The sequence below is a fragment of the Nicotiana tabacum genome, chromosome 17, assembly GCF_000715075.1.
Source record: "Nicotiana tabacum cultivar K326 chromosome 17, ASM71507v2, whole genome shotgun sequence".
In the NCBI taxonomy this organism is placed as follows: Eukaryota; Viridiplantae; Streptophyta; class Magnoliopsida; order Solanales; family Solanaceae; genus Nicotiana; species Nicotiana tabacum.
The window spans coordinates 73,138,939-73,158,958 of record NC_134096.1 but is presented as its reverse complement, the minus strand read 5'-3'; the positions used below and the strand labels follow the sequence as shown (position 1 = coordinate 73,158,958).

General features: G+C 35.6%; 1 protein-coding gene across 1 annotated transcript; it reads right to left on the bottom strand.

Moving 5' to 3' along the window:
• Window positions 1–9,805: 9,805 nt before the first annotated feature.
• Window positions 9,806–19,709, bottom strand: LOC107765237 (uncharacterized). The gene is made up of 13 exons (XM_075235651.1): window positions 19,692–19,709; window positions 18,618–18,884; window positions 18,445–18,507; window positions 18,293–18,346; window positions 18,119–18,214; window positions 17,576–17,662; window positions 16,909–17,487; window positions 13,672–14,148; window positions 12,840–12,901; window positions 12,653–12,755; window positions 12,469–12,548; window positions 11,589–11,915; window positions 9,806–10,364 (listed from the first exon to the last, which is right to left on the bottom strand). Exons 1-13 carry the CDS (start codon window positions 19,707–19,709, stop codon window positions 10,325–10,327), a joined length of 2,253 nt encoding a protein of 750 aa, XP_075091752.1. The 3' UTR covers window positions 9,806–10,324.
• Window positions 19,710–20,020: the final 311 nt, after the last annotated feature.

Below are 20,020 nucleotides of genomic sequence, written 5' to 3'. Positions count from 1 at the left end.
TTGATTCTAGTGATATACAAATTCAAAAAAATTTCAATTGCCACATATACATTTTGAATCCATTAGAACCCTCTCTAGAGTCATCCACTCTTCTCAAATCTAATTTCCTCCACCCAAACGGACCGAAAGACACGTGCTCCTTTAGCATAACCAACACTCAAAGAAGTAACCTTGCCTTAACACGACCAATCAAATTCATACTTCGTGCGCACTACATCTTTCAAAATAACAACTTAATCATTCCATAATTTATATATTTTCATAAAGTGCAATGTAACCTGTATCCAGGAATTTCCTTACCCGAGTCATCATCGATCTCCACCTCTGCAAGTCATAACTAACCCACAAGTTTGTCTCAGACCAAAACTAAAATTTAACATATATCCATGAAATTGAATTCTCAATAGCAGGCTCCCCCACTTGGCTCAAAGCCATACAACAAAACACTCCATAACTCACAATATCATACTTTATTACTGCCATAATACTGCAATCAGTTCAACGAAAATTTTTCTCAAGCTTACGCAACACTCACCATAAAATACCTCAATCATCCGCTAAGTTCGCATTTATTCTCGTGCCAGTCAAGTCAACTTTCTCAATATGATTCAAATTCAAATCTCAACACACATGCCTACCTGGTAGAAAAGAAACTCGCCACTCAACATTATAAGGAACACACCAACGTAGATTACTCCGCAAGAGATAAGCCACCTGTTTAGCCTCAAATTGGCATATTACTATACCATTTCGCAACCACAATTACCACAGAATCACTTAATATTTCTCAGTTTGAACTCATCAACACGACATGAAAATCTACTTCGCTTCATAATTAAACAGCATGACAGATCCATCAACGCACTCACAACTCAAGACTGCACGTCACATCAAAATAGGAATCAAGTACCTAATAGAAAACTCTTGAGTCACAAGTAAAATTTATTTGTCTCATTCAACCCATCTGAACACATCCCACATAAACATCATACTTATCATATAGTCATTCAACCGCTCATCGAGCCACAAATTCCATTCATAGGAATACTACCGAACGCATAAGTCCAATTGCATATGTTCTCACAACCGAAACTACTGAGCTTAAGCTGCGGTCTAACTCCGGCCTCAAGTCCTCCAGACTGGCCCATCAACAAAACACAGAATACTCATCTCGAACCTTGTTCATGGAATCACAAGCCAGCAATACACAGCTAATGCTGAGCGCTCACATGCGCACACGAATGCGTGGAAAGAATTCAAAGAATTATGTTTCAAGATGAATCAATTTCGCACGATAGAATACAAGAAAGTGAAATTTTCCTAAGGGTTCGGTAGCCTCTCGAAGATAAGTACAGACGTCTCCGTACCGATCCGCAAGACTCTACTAAACCTGCTCATGACTCGTGAGACCTATGTAACCTAGGCTCTGATACCAACTTGTCACGACCCAAAATCTCACCTATCGTGATGGCGCCTATCTCAATACTAGGCAAGCCGACAATCTCAATAAAATACCATATCTTTTAAATTTGAAAACATAATATTTCATTTCAGCGGAAAAATCTCACAAATATAAATATAAACACTCCCAAAACCTGGTGTCATTGAGTACATGAGCATCTATACATTACAAGTCTGGGAAAAATATGGTCTATAATAATTTGAGACCAAATACAATAAACAAAAGGATAGGGAAGGAGAGACAAGGTCTGCGAAACATAGCAGCTACCTCTGAATCTCCGAAAAATCAACTGTGTGAAAGAATCAACACCCATTGTGTCCGAAATCACCTGGATCTGCACACAAAGTGCAAGGTGTCGTATGAGTACAACCAACTCAGTAAGTAACAATAATAAATGAGGAACTGAAAGTAGTGACGAGCTTCTCAGCTAAGTCCAAATACAGTACTTTCCAACATAAAAGGGTAGGCATGCTCTTAAGTTCAACATTTAAAATTTCACAGAATTTTCATATCAAATTTGACTGAAACAGAAAATAATATTTTTCCGAAATTTCCAAAATAGTGATATATGACAGCTGAAATGCAGCAAATAATGAAATCAATGCATCCTCTCAGAGTAGCAGTCACTCAGTCCTCCCATTCACTCCAATCCCACAGTCACTCTTTCCTCACAGTCACTCTTTCCTCACAATCACTTTTTCCTCACAGTCACTCATCACTTGGCACTCGGCACTCGGCACTCGCACTCAGTAGGTACCTGCGCTCACTAGGGATATGTACAGACTCCATAGGGGCTCCTTCAGTCCAAGCGATATATCAAGCCAATCATGAAATAAATCAATAAAACATGCTACGGCGTGCAGCCCGATCCATTAATAACCTCACAATTAGGCCATCGGCCTCACTCAGTCATCAACCTCTCCAGTATCTCGGGCTCTCCGAAATCATGATAAGCAGCTCAACAATAATGATATGATGCATCAATAATGAATAAAAGAGACTGAGGTAAAAATGTGCAAATAGAACTGTAACTGAGTGCAAAACAATAATTTAGCAAATAATTTCACAAGTACACGACCTATGTTGGTCCCAACAGTGTAAACATATGATTTAAACATGATTCATAGATCAATTTCTCTAATACGGGGAAAAATATACGGATATCAACAGATTTTTCAACTACATAGTTCCATGGAATTGATCAAGCCATAATTCCTACGGTGCACGCCCACACGCCCATCACCTGGCATGTGCGTCACCTCAAAACCAATCATATAATACATATTCCGGGGTTTCATACCCTCAGGACCAAATTTAGAACGGTTACTTACCTCAAACCGTAAAATTCTTTATTCCGCTAGGTCTTTGCCTCGTGAATTGGCCACCAAAAGCCTCGAATCTAGCCATAAATAATTTGACTCAGTCAATAACATTTATTGGAATTAATTTCATATGAAAATACAATTTTTCCATTACAAAAATCCGAAATTTAACTCAAATATCGCTCGTGGGGACCACGTCTCGGAGCCCAACAAAAGTTACAAAATCTGAAAGCCCATTCAACCACGAGTCTAACCATACCAATTTTACTTAATTCTGACATCAACTCCACCCTCAAATCTTTAAATTAAACCAAGAGAGTTTTCAAATCTTTCCAACTTAGTTCACCCATTAAATGTTAAAAACAACCATGGATTCGGGTAATTTGACCAATAATAAGTTAAGAACACTTACCCTATTTGAAAATCTCCCAAACATCGCCTCTTCCCGAGCTCCAATCCATCAAAATTGAAAATGGGACGAAGTCCCATTTTTAGAACTTAAACTTTCTGTCCAGACCTCTCTTCTTCGCGAACGCGACAGGTCCCTCGCGTTCGCGAAGCACAAAATCGTGCTGCCCAACATTGCTCTACGCGAACACGAGACACTGTTCGCGAACACGATGCTTTACCGAGCTCTTCTTCACGAACGCGAGGTTCTCTTCGCGAACGCGGAGGCAAAAACCCTTGCCCACTATTTTTTTCCCTTCGCGAACGCGATACCCAATCGCGAACGCGATGAACAACCCACCTCCTCTTCGCGAACGCGAAGAAGGAAACCAGAAAAACACACCAGCAGTCTTCAACCAACATGCCAAGTCCAAAAATAATCCGTTAACCTCCCGAAACTCACCTGAGGCCCCCGGGACCTCAACCAAACATACCGTCAAGTCCCATAAAATCATACGAACTTAGTCGAACCCTCAAATTACCTCAAACAATGCTAAAACCACGAATCATACCCAAATTCAAGCATAATGAACTTTGAAATTTCAAGTTTCCACAAACGACGCCGGAACCTATCAAATCAAGTCCAATTGACCTCAAATTTTGCACACAAGTCATAAATGACATACCGGACCTATTAAAATTTTTAGAATCGGATTTCGACCCCGATATCATAAGTCAATCCCCGGTCAAACTTTCCAAAAATTCGACTTTCGCTATTTCAAGCTTAATTCCACTACGAACCTCCAAATAATTTTTCGGATACGCTCCTAAGTCCAAAATCACCATACGGAGCTATTGGAATTATCAGAATTCAAATCCGAGGTCGTTTACATATAAGTCAATATCCAGTTAACGTTTTCAACTTAAGTTTTCAATTATGAGACTAAGTGCCTCATTTCACTCTGAAATCCTTCCGGACCCAAACCAGCTAACCCGGTAAGTCATAAAATAATTATAAAGAATAACTTGAGCAGTAAATGGAAAAACAGGGTTATAATACTTAAAATAACCGGTCGGATCGTTACAAAGTGTTCTTAACTCAATATTGGTCAAATTACCCGAATTCATGGTTGTTTTTAACATTTAATTGGTGAATTAAGTTGAAAATTTTAGAAAACCCTCTTGGTTTAATTTGAAGATTTGAGGATCAAGTTGATGTCAGAATTTGGTAAATTTTGTATGGTTGGACTCGTAGTTGAATGGACATTCATATTTTATAACTTTTGTCGGGTTCTGAGATGTGGGACCCACGGGCAATTTTTGGGTGCAATTTCAAATTTTATTGGGAAAATAGTATTTTTATATAGAATTAATTATTATAATTTGTATTGACTGAATTAAATTGTTTGTGACAAGATTCGAGGCGTAGCAGAATAAATAATTACACGGTTTGAGGTAAGTAACAGTTTTACATTTGGTCATGAGGGTATGAAATCCCGTATTTTGTGATATGTGATTGGTTTTGAGGTGACGCACATGCTAGGTGATGGGCGTGCGCCGTAGGAATTGTGACTTGATAAAATTCTATGAAACTGTGTAGTAGAATAATCTGTTGTTATCTGTATATTTTCCACGTATTAGAGAAATCGAACCATAAATCATGTTTAAACCATGTGTTGACAATGTAGGGACCCACAAAGGTCGTGTACATATTGACTTATCTGCTAAATTGTTGTTTTGTACTCAGTCACGGTTTTACTTGCATATTACATCCCAGTCTCTATTGTTCATTATTGATGCATCATATCATTGTTGTTTGGGTTGCTTATCATGATTTCTGAGAGCCCGAGAGACTGGAGAGGTTGATGATTGAGTGAAGTCGAGGTCCTGATTGTGAGGATATTTATGGGATTGGGTTGTACGCCGCACCATGTTTCATTGATTTATGCCATGATTGGCTTGTCATAGTACTTGGGCTGAATGAGTCCCTCCGGAGTCTGTACACACACCCCAGTGAGCGCAGGTACCTACTGAGTGCGAGTTCCGAGTGTTGAGTACTGAGTGATTGAGAGGAATGAGTAACTGTGAGGAAAGAGTGATTGTGAGGTTGGAGTAAATAGGAGGACTGAGTGATTGTTGCTCTGAGATGATGCATTGATTTCATTATTGTTGCACTTCAGCTGTCATATATCACTGCTTTAATAATTTCTGAAAGATATTATCTTTTGTTTCAGTCGAACATGATATGAAATTACTGTTTGAGTATTAAATGTTGAACTTGAAATCATGACTACCTTCTTATGTTGGAAATTACTGCAATTAGACTTAGCTGTGAAGCTCGTCACTAACTTCAGCTCTTTATTTAGTATTATTACTTGCTGAGTTGGTTGTACTCATACTAAGCTTTGCACCTCGTGTGCAGATCCAGGTACTTCCAAACATGGTGATTGCTGGTTTTTCGGAGCTTTATCTGTTGGAGACTCTCGAGGTAGTTGCTTGACGTCCGCAGACCTTGACTCTCTTTCCTTTTAGTTTTTGTATTGTTCTATATTTTCAGACACTGTTTTATTAGTCAGACTTTGTTATCATTTAGATGCTCATGTACTGAGTGACACCGGGATTTGGGAGTGTTTTATGTCGGTATTTATGAGATTTTTGTATTGAATTTAAATATTATATTTTCAAACTTAAAAAAAAATTGTGGTTTATTGAGGTTGTCGGCTTGCCTAGTATCGAGATAGGCGACATCACGACATGAAAATTTTTGGATCGTGACAGAAGGATGTTGTCGTGCCAATTTATTTGATCTACATATATATATATATATATATATATATATATATATATATATATATATATATATATATATATTGGGTGAGAATGAGACAAGTGCACGGAGGTATTAACGTGCCATTCGATGTGATATCTTGAATATATTTCTCACACCAGAAAAATTATGAATTTGTTATTGTGATTTCTCCTAGTAATCTTTTTCTGCCTCACATAGTTGTTTCATTGTACCCTTATCTAGTATGTTCTATAATTATTTCTATTGTTAGCATACTGCACAGGTTATAAGAGTGAGTATCATTTTACTAAAAATCCCCATCACTACTTCAACGAGATTAGACAAAATACTTACTGAGTACATGGGGTCGTTTATACTCATACTACACTTCTGCACCTTCTGTGCAGATTTTGGATGCTGACGTTGCGGTGTATAGCGGGAGCTGGCATTGAAGATGTTTCCGCAATCTGGTCATAGATGCCTCTTGTTCTTGGTAGCTTTAGAATTATTAATCCGTTCATGTATATTGCAAATAGATGATGTATTTTATTTCATATCAGCTTTGCAAATTCTAAATCTTAGAAGCTCATGATTTGTACTACCAGTCCTTTAAGAGTGTATTAGAGCCAGTTAAATATTAATTGAATCGGATTATTGTTATTTGGCTTACCTAGCGGGTGAGGTTAGGTGTCATCACGACTAGTTGGATTTTGGGTCGTGATATCGAGAAAGTGTAAAACGGTTTGGAATCTCCATTTTCTTCTAAGAAAATATTGTGTATTACCCAAAAATTACTTTTCTTTTTTTGTTACGTAAAAGTCATTCAACTTTAGGTTCACCATCCAAAGTCACTTTTCTTTCTTTTGTTACACAAAAATTATTTTACTTTGCTCTATTTATCACGAAAGTGACATTGACCAAATTTTATAATACTTTTACTTGAAAAGTCTATTATGCCCTTAATATTATAAATCCTCTCATTTATGTAACACCTTCTATATTATATACTATATAATATATTTTTACCTAGATATTTTACTTATAATTAAAATAAATTTATATTATTTTCTTTATTATTTTATATCTATACATTTAATTTTCCCATGACACTCAATTTCTTTAATCATGTTCAAAGATGAACATATTGTAAAGTATAAGAACGACAAATTATTTATTTTTTAATATTCATTTGAAATAATAAAACAGATTTATTTAACAAATGAGTTTTTTATAGTCAGTAAAACTTAAAAAATATTAAAGATATTTGTGTTTAATATTAATTGTTTTACAGATTATCTATTAATATTATTTATCGAAAAGTATTAATGCTTGGCTGATACATCTGTGAGCTTTAATTTTATATTTTTTATTAAAAATATTTTATTAGGGATGGTTAAGAACGTCAACTTCAGATTTATTCACAGTAATGTTACTGATAAATTTGATATGCTACCTATATTTCTTGAAAATTAACGTTAAGGAAAAAATTAGATGTACAAAAATATTATAAAAATAATAAATAAATAATATAGAGTTTATTTTAATTATAAGTAAAATGGAGAAGGGCCTAAAATGCCCATGAATTATGGGATTTGGTACAATATTGCCCTCCGTCCACCTATAGGGCTAAAACTTTCGCCGACGTTAATCTTTCGGCTCAAGTTTGCCCTTATTTCTAACGGTCCCTTTATAGTCGGGGCATTTTTAGAAGATAAGTAGACGGAGAGCAATATTGTACCAAATTCCATAGTTCAGAGACATTTTAGGCCATTTTTCATTATATACTTGACCATATTATTTGACATTTGCTTGAAATTTGTCTCTTTATATTTTGTGGGACTCCCTTGTAGAATGTAACAATATCTAATATTCATGTGGAATAGATTTAGTAGAATTAGAGGCAAAGCTTACAGCCCGTAAATCTTCATTAGTGGGCAAACATGGAATTGCATTAAGAGTTAATTTTTTTCTTGGCAGTAATACGTACCAATGTTGCATGACTTGAAATTCTTCTAGCAAAAAACTCATCTCAATTATCGCTTCCCCTTTCCCATAATTAATGTTTATTAATAGGTATTTTTATATTAAGGTATTAATGTTACATTGCTTGGAATTCTTGCACTCAATAAAATTCTAGAGACTTACTCATAATACTCCAACAGTTTTCCACTAAGCTTGGTGAAAAACTCATGCATTACATTCCATTAGGTAATTAAAAAATTTATTTACTGAATAATTTCATTAATAAATTCTCTTGCATGAATCAAAATCATATTGCTCAGCTCGGGTCCTCAAAATATTATCATCCCAAGCTCGGATCCACTAATGCTAATTTCTAAGCTTTAGTTAGTACTTTTGTGAAGTATGAACTTTGATATATATAGAAAAAGTGATTGTGCACCTCTTTGGCCAAGAAATTTATTTCTCTTTTTTTGAAATCCTTTTTTGGTTTTTTAATGTTTTTTTATGCTGCAAAGTCTAAAAATATTTAATGTTTTGATACTTTTCTCTTACCATCCTTTACATATTCATTGTTAATTAAAGGAAGGTAAAAACTTTTTACCTCCCCCACGTTAGATTACTCCTCCTAATTAAATACTTAAAATGATTTTGTAACGTTTAGCTTTTTTTTCTTTTTTCATCAATCATTAAAAATATTTTTAGAATTTATTACTTTCATTGTTCATAATAATTTCGTACCACTGATTTCTCATTTTCTTTGATTTGCAGGTGGTGCTAGACATGGACTAACGTAAATAACATGGACAAATGTAAGTAAAAGTTATCAGCGAGATGCAGTACAAGAGAATTAACAACTCGTTGTGTAAAGATTTTTGTGGAGAATAAATATATAAAAGGTATTGTCTCACTTCTCCTTCTAATTAGTTCTCTGACTGTATTTTTTATTATTTTATTACGATGATAATTCAATTTTCTGCAACTATAGTTAAATAAATATTGATTTATTTCATGTTGTTGAAATTGATAGGTTTATGGACCTTGGAGAGAAGCTGGTATTACAAAAATAAGAGAAAAATTTACGTATATAAACTCTTCAATATTATCTTTTCTTCCAAAAGAGGTTTGATGGAGCATTGCAAATATCAAGGGAAACGCATATTTAGGTGAAATTTATTTATTTTAAAAAATATAGAAGGGCCTAAAATACCCCTAGACTATGAGATTTAGTATAAAATTGCCCCTCATTTACCTATTGGGATAAAAATGGCCCCGACTATAAAGGGACCGTCAGAAACAATGGCAAACTTGAGCCGAAAGGTTAACGCCTGGGGCATTTTTAACCCGATAGGTGAACGGAGGGCAATATTGTACCAAATCCCATAGTTGAGGGGCATGTATTTGTATTTTAAGATGAAGTGATTTAAAAAACATTGCTTAGTTTCGCATCCTAAAAGGTAAGAAAAATATACAAAGTTGCATTTAGAGATAATACATAATTACTTCATTGGGGTTGTACCAACCGCCAGTTGCACCCTTGTATTTTGCGGGGGTCCGATGACCACTTATATGTATTCAAAGATTGAGAGTGATATACACTCTCTTAAAGAGAGTGGGAGACAAAAAACACAGGTTAAAAATTTAATTCAACCACCTTTTTTTAAAATGTATTTTCCTACTTAACATCTTATATTTTTTCTCCAAGTTTTCCTTTACTTCTCTCTTCTTCTTCACTCACTCCTCACCTGAAACAATAGTTACTCCAATATAGAGTCATGCTAGATTATTTTTTTTCTTTATGCCTAGACCCTGATATATAGTCACCTAATATCTGAGTTGGTGTGAAGTAACACACCCAGCAAAACTTAAATAGTCAAATACGTACCTGATAAAAATAATAACAATAATAACATTGACCCTAAAAAACACAGAAAAACAAGTCCCGAGTATAAGAATAAGTTCACTTTAAAACAGTACAAGATGTCTAGCCCTCGATGATCATGACTCGTGCTTAAAGGGGCAAGACTAACAAATGCAACAACTTCCCCAGATATCACGAGTCTGGAATTAAAACTTTAGTACTATGCCATCTGAACGAGATCCAAGAGCCCTTTCACCTTGGCTTCCCTGGACGAACTTGATGAGAAGTAGTTAAAATCACCTGTCGGCATCTGAAGAATATTGATCCGTTCATTCCAGAAATGTGATAAGCATTCCATGGTAAAATCACCTCAAAAGTCAAGAATGCTAATACTGGATTCACATCCCAGCTGTATTTTACTCCAATGAGTCCAGAGTTATCCTCCCTTTCAAGTTGTAATCTTTCTTCGATTAGCCAATTTCAAGTTGGCATGGAAGGATAAGATCGAACATAGATTTCAATGCGATAGGACAACCGGAGAGCTTTTATGGTCGATTTCCACAGAACTCCTGAAATCGCATCAAACTGCAATGTAGAGCATAAGTTAATTTCTGATCATTAACTGTTCTCCCCGTCCTTCCTTCCCTGAAGAAGGCTTACCCCGTGCATGAAGTACCGCCAGGCTAGTGCCAGGGTAAGAGGAGAATGGGCTTATACCGTACACAGCCTTTTTCCTTGCATTTATGCATAAAGGCTGTTGCCACACCTACCCTTTGGTCACCAAGGGAGCAACTTCACTGTTGCACCAATGCTTTCCCCCACCCCCTCAAATTAATAAACAAAAGTATCTTTTTCAATAATCAACAAGCAATACATGAACAATGAATTCTTAAACTATCAAGACCATTTACATCAAAGCAAAAATGTGTTCAATTTTGGAAGTGCATGAATAAAAAACAGCTGACGAACATGAACATGATGAATGAGCTATTAATCCTCGAAAAATTGGCTTGAATGTTAAAAGGATGACAATGCAACTTGCTACTGAGAGACAACATGGTGCATAGTAACCAAGAATGAGAAATTAGGCGATTAAAAATAAGTTAAATAAAGGTAATAAGTATGAAATCCTGCAATAAGAAAATCAAGAGAAGAAATTTATCATTTGCCTCCAGATGATGAAGAAAGATAAAGTCCAGGTACTAACAAAATGTTCAAAGCAAATCCATGGATTAACTAAAACTTCAAAGGCAACTAAAACCCATTTTAAACAAGTTAGATGGTACTGATCGAAAAGTTGTTTGCAAACTCAGTTTTTGCATGTTCTCCAAATGCAATTCCAACTTCGCAGTAAGGATTCTAAAGAACGAGACAGATATTTTGTAAGTTTCTAGGAGGTAAAACTCTTCAAAACTATCAGGAGATATGTAAAATGCTACCCAAAGGCTCAAAAAATTACTATACACCAATTTGTCTTTACAAATTCATACGCAGTTGAACAATTAACTACATATGCATGATTTGAGCAAAATAGATTTGGAGTAACTGCCCATTTAAGCTTAAATATCAAAGTAAGAATTGCTTAACCTAACTGTGAAGAACATCCAATAAGCCAATCAAAACATCAAGCAAAGGCTACACTTTAAACAAATTACAGCATATTATAAGATCTCCTATTACTAGGATACAGAAAAGTGAACTTGGGTGGAAATAATAAATATATTATGGAGTTTGCTGAGTGCAAGGATACTATCCCAAGAATACAATAGAAACCAATGAGGAAGTACAGAAATATGTCAAACAACGTACCGACGTAGTAGCACTTGTGGATTATAAGGAAACAGGTTCTTTAGGTGAAGGCTTTCAATAGATGCTTTAAGTGAAAAAAGACAGTTCCTTGCACACTCAAATGGTGATATCTGAGTTACATAATCCTCATCGCAACATCCATGGGCTTTTTTGCTTTTGCTTTCAAGTGGTAAACTAACTCCACTAACACAACTTGGCACAGCTGATATCTCTCCCTTAGAGTTATAATCATCTGCTGAAAACTTTTTTCTCTTTCTGCTTCGACCTTTTCCGCTCCATGAAAATTCCACAAATATGTTCCATGAGTCACATACCTTACGCAGGCACCTATGAGGACACAGGTAGAAATTATATGGAAAACATCAGACAGGGATAAATCAACATATTTTGTTTAGGAGGGGCTAATGTTGCTCCAATTCTCTGATTTTGAATATGCTAGTTAGATTTGGAGCAATCACCGAAAGAAATGAATATGCAATGTAAATGGAGGAACATGTGGTTATGTTTTGGTTTTTAGGATATATTAGGAAAAGAAAAATTAATTCATAAGACAATTTAAGGAACTTTTGCAAGATAAAAAAGATGATGTTTTTTACATAGAGCTTACAACTCTTGTAATTTTTGAATATGCTACACGGTACAGCTGGAACTCCTTACATAGACTAAATTAGTGCAGATCCTATATCAGATCATTTTTTCATCATACTTGAAAATTGGGAGAAAAAGATGGGTTGCAAATTTGGGACTAGTATGATTTACCATATGAAGGTTGGGCCTGTCAAAACACCATAAGTGGTACACATATGTGATCCACTTACAGATCTTATAGCCATGTCCAAAGACTAGAGAAGAAAATAAAAATGTAGAGTCTGGTACATACCTCAAAAGATATTCAGCAGAGCTAGCTCCTGTGTCTTTTGAGATAAGATAATCAAGAAGAACTTGATGATCATAGTGTATCTGTAAGCAAGGTAACACTCAGCATGGGTAAATACTCAGTATTTCGTCTTGATATCAGAAGGAGAGCAAACAACGAAGTGGACAAAGGAATGTTTCAAACTTACTCCAGCCAGGAATAGGTGAAAGAAATGTATTGGGTGAAAAAGGTGTGAAATCAGAGAAAACTCTCTCACTTCAACAGCTGAGAAAGCCACTTCATCAATAAACCTACATACAACAAGAAGCACTAAAAGAACTGTCATATACTACTTCACATCATCTCTAGAATTAAGTAATATACGTGCAACTCACTTTTGTTCAGAGTAAAATGGCAAGCAAAACATTTGCAAGAGCATTTCAAATAGTATATCATCCTACAATTTAAGAGTAAAGGAAAGTCAGAAAAGTGAAGCCGGTTGGATCAGTAAACATTTACAAGACATCCGTGGATACTTTATCATACAAGAACAGCAAGCGGGTTTTGTGTCACAAACCACTTCTGAGATGCAAAATCAGCCAATCAAATCAACCAAATATGAAGCTTTAGCTGAGCTCTATGTCCTGGACATCATAATATAGTAGGAGGTATACTAAAACCTAGAAACAAGCTAGAAACCATTTGAAGTAGGCAATCCTCAGCCATTGGAAGTCCAATGATAACAGATGAATCTCTAATGCTTAGACAACAAACCTGTGCAAACGATGGATTTGAGCCAGTGCTAATCGGTGAGGAATAAATATAAAAATCTCACAGTCTAAGGATTAGTTCTCCAGATTTAGTCAAGTGGTTCCTCCAAAATTGCCGAGGAAAGAGTTAACAGAAAGGGGAAAAGAGAGACAGAAAAAAGAGATGCAGAGCTCTAATGCAACTGCATATACAAGGTTTTGTACCTCACTCTTGGTCGATTATAGCACCACAGGGAGCATTTAAACACTCTCTATGAATTTCCTAGTAACTAGCTAATATTAGCTCCGCCGCTCTTATTGTTCCCCAGCTTATCTCATACCGACAGTCAGTTCCAAAACTTATCAAACCTTGAAGATCAGATATAATTATGAAGCTGCAATTCAGCCATTTTATTTAGAGGACCCAAAAAAATGAACAAGTTAAAATAAAACAGTCATTGTGAGCAAGAGCACAAACCTCTTGCATATATAGCTGCAAGAAGGATGAGACGAAGTCCATGTATTTCTCAGAGTACATATCATGGTCAGCAAAACTATCACCAGGGAGAAGCTCTTTGAGCCACTTGTGGAGCTCTAGCAAAGCTTTTCTTCTGCTGCAACATTTGGGATTCAGATCAAAGCTTGAGCAAGACTTAAGATTTTTACAAGCATAATGTTGATCAGTCATCTCTTTCATGTTCAGCAAACTAGAGGAACATTTGAGGAAAAAGAAAATAGCCAGCCTTTGCAAATGCTTTGATGAAATGCATTTCTTCCCCATATCAAATGTCATTACCCCAAATGGAGAACCTTCGAGGTATTTATCTAGACCAAACTCCTGCCCATCCATAGGTTGCAATAATACATCTTGAAAGTAAGTGTGGATAAGATCCAACCACGACACTAAAATTGAGGGTTCCAAATGGATTTGGTTACTAAGTCGAATCATGAGTATCTGAAAAAATGAACAGTTATTGCAACCACAAACTCAACTCAGTTAAATGATGCCATTGGTGGATGCTACTCCAAACAAAAATTTAAATATACTTATCACACCACTGTAAACAACATAAAACGATTACACGGGAGCATATATCTATTCGGAATGGAAGAGATTATTATTACAGAAAAAGCAAAAAAAAGGAACGCCTCATAACATCCACCTAATTGTAACACTTTAGATTAAACTATTGCATTTAGCATATTAAACTTTCTCCATCCGACTTCTTTTCCTATGATAGATCAAGTGTTATTGGATTCAGGGCACCAAGGGGGTGTTATGCATGTACAAATGCAACATCTAAGAGCGTAAATCCCTCAATAAATTAGATAAAGCACAAGTAGATGTGAGATCTAGAGAACCTCTAGGTCAACATAACCCCCTAATTTGCCTCAATAGACAAATTATTTAGTATTAGAAAGAATAGGCTTGAATTGAACAGAATGGTTACAGAGGATTCGTACAGACCCCAATCTAATTTGGGATCGAGGCATAGTTGATTGATCCAGATAGACAACAACAACATACCCAGTATTATTCTACATCGTGGGGTATGGGGAGAGTAGTGTGTACGCAGACCTTACCCCTACCTTGTGAAGATAGAGAGGTTGTTTCCAATAGACCCTTACTCAGGAAAACATAAGCACTGCATTAATTAAAAGATAGACAAGGAGGGACAACACCAAAAGCCATATAAAAGCAGCATAAAAACAACACAATAATAAAATGATCAAAATGAAAGAAAACGACGGGTAGTTATAGAAACCTACTACCAACAGAATGCGAAAATGCGTACTAATACTACTGGTATGAACAATCAACTACCTACCCTACAACCCTAATTCTCGACCTCCACACCTTCCTATCAAGGGTCATGTCCTCGGTCAGCTGAAGTTGCGCCATGTCTTGTCTAATCACCTCTCCCCACATTTTCTTCGGCTTACCTCTACCTCTTCGTAGGCCCTCCAATATCAACCTCGCACCTCATCACCGGGGCATTTGTGCTCCTCCTCCTCAATGGGTGTGGCCCCCATTAAGGACAAGATGCCTAATCACCTCTCCCCACATCTATCTTGATCTAGATAGATGTTAAATAAAAAGATTTCACACAAAGTTGTTTGAGAAAACTAGAGAGTGACTTTTTAATCTTCCACAATGTTCTTATAATATTCTGTTAGTTACTTTCATATGCACAAAATGGGGATAAAGGGCCATATGGAGACTTCTTCCTGCCTTTGCTTGAACATTTGATGAACCAACTCTCAGGAGCAATTAAAATCAACAATAATTGCCCACCTAACAAAGAAAAGAGAGCAAATAGCGTACCAGATTCCACTACTTCACAAAAGCACTTCACCCTGCCACTCGCATTAGATGCACAGACTAACAATTGAATTCCCTACCTTCTTGTTAAGAAGGTAATAACATACGTCAAAAAAATTGTATTAACAACAATAACATACCCAGTATTATCCCACACCGTGGGGTCTGGGTAGGTTAGTGTGTACGGAGACCTTACCCCTACCTTGTGAGGATAGAGAGGTTGTTTCCAATAGACTTTCGGCTCAGGAAAGCATAAGCACCCCATTAATGAAAATATAGACAAGAAGGGACAGTACCAAAAAGCCATATAAAAGCAGAATAAAAACAACAAGATAGTAAGGTGATCAACAATGAAAGAAAACAACGGTTAGTCATAAAAACCTACTACCAACACAAAGCGAGACTGCGTGCCAACACTACTGTTATGAACACTCTAGACTACCGACTCTACTACCCTAATCCTCGACCTCCATACCTTCCTATCAAGGGCCATGTCCTTAGTCAGATGAAGCTACGACATGTCTTGCCTAATCACCTCTCCCCACCTCTTCTTTGGCCTACCTCTACCTCTCCGTAGGCCGATCCTATCTAACCTGGTGTGCCCGCACATCCATCTCAACATCTTCATCTCTGCTACCTTCATCTTCTGGACATTAGCGATCTTGGCTGGCCAACACTCAGCCCCATACAAGAAAAAAAAAATTGTATTAAGAAAAAAAAAATCCTACCTTCTTCCAGAAAGGATCAGTAAGAGAGGCATATTCAGCATGTCATAAGGTTTTGTGATCATATAACCCTGATTAGCATGTCATTCAAATAAGTTGTAAGTTGATTACATTTATCACTTTTTAAAACAAACAAATTTTAGGTACTACCATCAACTGCCTACACTGCCAACATTTATGAAACACTGGCTGAGGGAAGATATCAGCTCAGGATATACCTTGCCTGTCCCCAAAAGAATGTTTTACATTTCATCGCAAATTATGCTTATTGGGTAAGAGTAAACCGTAGTTAGTATAAAGCATAAAGAACAATAGCACATTGAAAAAGCGAAGCCAGTACCTAAACCGCGTCTCAACTGGTGGGAAAAAGCAACGGTAATTCGATAAGCTCCAATATAAAGCATAACAAGAAAGGAGGGGGGGAATTCAGGAATAAACGCAAATCCAGGCCATGGAAGGAGAAAATCAATCTGTTTCTATGAGAAGTTTATTTCAATTAAATGTTTGAAAGCAATATCAGACATTCAAATCAGATATATCATCATGGTAACTACCAATGTTTTTCCAGTGAAAGTCATAAGGTTACCTATTTTTTCTATACTTAGCAGCAGGAAGCATTTTATAAAAGATGCTAATTAATGAGAATGAGTTGAGAAGGAATTCATACCAACATCTTATGTTTAAGATATTGAGAGATGGCAACATTATCAGAGCACTGTTCATTAGTAAGGCATGATATCAAAAGTCTTGGAAGCAGGTTTTTGATTTCACAAATAAATGGATGCTCTACTGAAGTGCTGACAGCAGTATCCGTCCAACCACTTTTAACCAAGGAACAGAGCAATCGGAGAAGATATCCCTGAAATATTCGTATTGACTTAGGTTTTGCTTCTTGCATTTGAGGCAAATGGTCTGGACTGGAGTCCCCTTGAGCATGGTAGACCTCTGACAGCAAATCCCACGGCATATTTGAGATAAAAGAAGTGGTAGCCTCCAAGTAAATGTTGAAAATTTGATCGATAAGATCTCGGTTCAACTGTTTCAGTACACTGAGTAGAACTCTCATGATAACAGCTGCCGTTGACCAATTTCCACTTTTCAGGCTGAGCTTCAATAAATGAGAAGGTGATGGATCCCCCCTCAAGTCTTTGACCTCCATCGTATGGCCCATAGAGGAAAGACCATTAGAAATTGAAATTTTCATGCAGAAATAGAGTAAATTGATATATTCACCCCAAAAGCTTTCCTGCAGATAGAACTTGTTAACACACACAAAATATCAAAACAAAGAAGTGCCAATGTAGTGATTTCAAAGCCACTATCTTATCACGTACAGATTCGACCAGAAAATCTGAAACAACCACCAGGATATTGCCAACTAGGTGATGGATATATGGATTCTCTGTTGCAACCACAACCATCTGAAGATAGGAAATCATAAGAAAGTTGTAAGGTTGAATAAAGTATAAGGGGGGGATTGAAACTGATCAAATGATATGAAATTTTAGTTTACGAAAATCTGAGCAACTAGGCTTCATATCAGATCATTTTTCATCAGAATTGTGGCAATATTCCAGCACTGGTCAAATGAGCTTAAATTCTTGATCTTAATTAGTGTACAGAAATTAAACTCCAAACTGAACAGGAGATTGAGAAAATATCAGGATGCTAATTGAAAAAACATCACGATGCTGGAGCCAACATGTTACAGCATTTGTACTTTAAAGCTTCACAGTAATATTTGATACACATAACTGTACTACAGAATATGGTATTGTCACAGTGAATCCAATTAACCAATCAGCCCCAAAAGTCATAAAAAGATTGGAATCCATGTGCCATATCTCATAATGGGAAATCGAATCGAAAAAACTTACCAAGACCCCAATAGCCTTAGTTAAATAATGATGATTATGAGCATGTGACTCAGCGATTATTTGACCTCCACCTACAGAATTTCCCGCCATGTCCTCCTAATAAATTTACACAAATAAATGTATCCTAAGATAATTCCAACCAAAACCATAAGATATATAGAGAAAGAATCTTACAGAGCTGTTATCGGACTCATATTCCTTCATCCACTGCTTAATTTCTGTATAAACCTAAAAGTTCGAAATTTTAATCAATTAACTCTGCTTCAATTCAAAGACTCAAAAAAAAAATCCCAAATAGGGGGATTGGTAAAGAAAGGAACAAGTACATGTGAGAGAGCAATTAAAAGTTGTTTCTCCATTTCTTTGGTTAAAGAAGCAGACCTAGTTTCCTGCAAAGGCGTAGAGTTTTCATTTTATGTAAAATGAGGTGAAAAGAAAAAAATACACAGAGGCAATTAAGAATCAGTGGGGGGTAGGGGGGTGGGTACAGTGAGCTTACAGTATAAGGACGGAGGTAATGATCAATTAAACAACACAGCCGTGAGTGTTCGTTTGCCATACGCCCACTCGTTTTCCAGCAAGTTTCTTTTTCCGGCGATTTTGCCGAACGAATGTACACTAACCAAGTCTCGGACTTGATATCACTGGACGTTAACTTGCTTTTCAGCAGAGACAGTTTTACTTTTATATCAGCAATTTCAAGTTCAGAGTCTAACCACCTCCATTGCAATACTCGGCGAGGACTCTCTTTTCTTTTGTTTTTGACCTTTACATTTTAAACTGTTAAAAATTGTAGTTTAAGCAATATTTAATTACTATTTTTCTTATAAAAAAAAAAAAGATTTCAGAAAAATATGAATAAAGGGTCAAGTTTGCCTTCTATTGTTTCAAATTGAACAACTTTGTCATCCTTACATTTTTGGGTAATATTATACTTGCTATTAAAAAAAAATATCTTAGTTTTACCCTTGTCCCTAAGAAGCTCCAATCTAAAAGTAATTTTAAACTGTAACCAAAAGTTATTATGTATATTCAAATCTTTTTTCTCAAAAAATTGACACCTTATTAGGGCGAAAAAGGTATAAATGTACTTAAAAGTGTAACAAATGTTAATAAATTTTGAATAGCACATGGGTAAAGTTGGACCTTTTTCCTAACTAATAGCTTATTGGATCAATTTTTTTTAGCCAAAAGTTTTTTTTTTATTCAATGTTAAGATATTATTTTTAGAAGAAAAAAAATGTGTTTTGAGTAGCGAAGCAGTTTTTTAGAATCATTTAAAAAAATAACTCCCTAAAGCACTTTTTTAAAAAGCAATTTTAAAAAAATATATTTAAAAGTATTTTTTAAAAACTTGATCAAACATAATTGCTACTCAAATGTGTTTTTCAAATTAATTAATCAAATACAAAGAATTTTCCATCAAAAGTATTTTTTTATAAAAATATTTTTAATCAATATAAGCTGACTGTAGAAGCTTAACCAAACATGTTGTAATACTATTTCTCAAGTTGGATAAAAGAAAATAATTGCGCCAGATTTAAAATTTGTATAAAATTAAACTACAATGAACCTTTAAGACATTATGCATTTCTAAGGATTACAAATTTAGACCAGATTTGTTCACTTTGGTGACAGTAAGAGCCCGTTTGGAAAAAAGAAAAAATTCACTTTTTTAAAATAAAAAAAATTCACTTTTTTCGAAATCATTGTTTGGCCATAAATTTTTAAATTTTCACTTGAAGGCGGATTTTGCAATTTTTCGAAAATTTAAAAAAATTCAAAAAGCTATTTTTCAAAAATTTTACTCAGATCACTCACAAAACTTCAAAAACAATCCAAAATTATATTCATGTCCAAACACAACTCTAATTTTTATATATCATTTTCACTTGAAAAAAA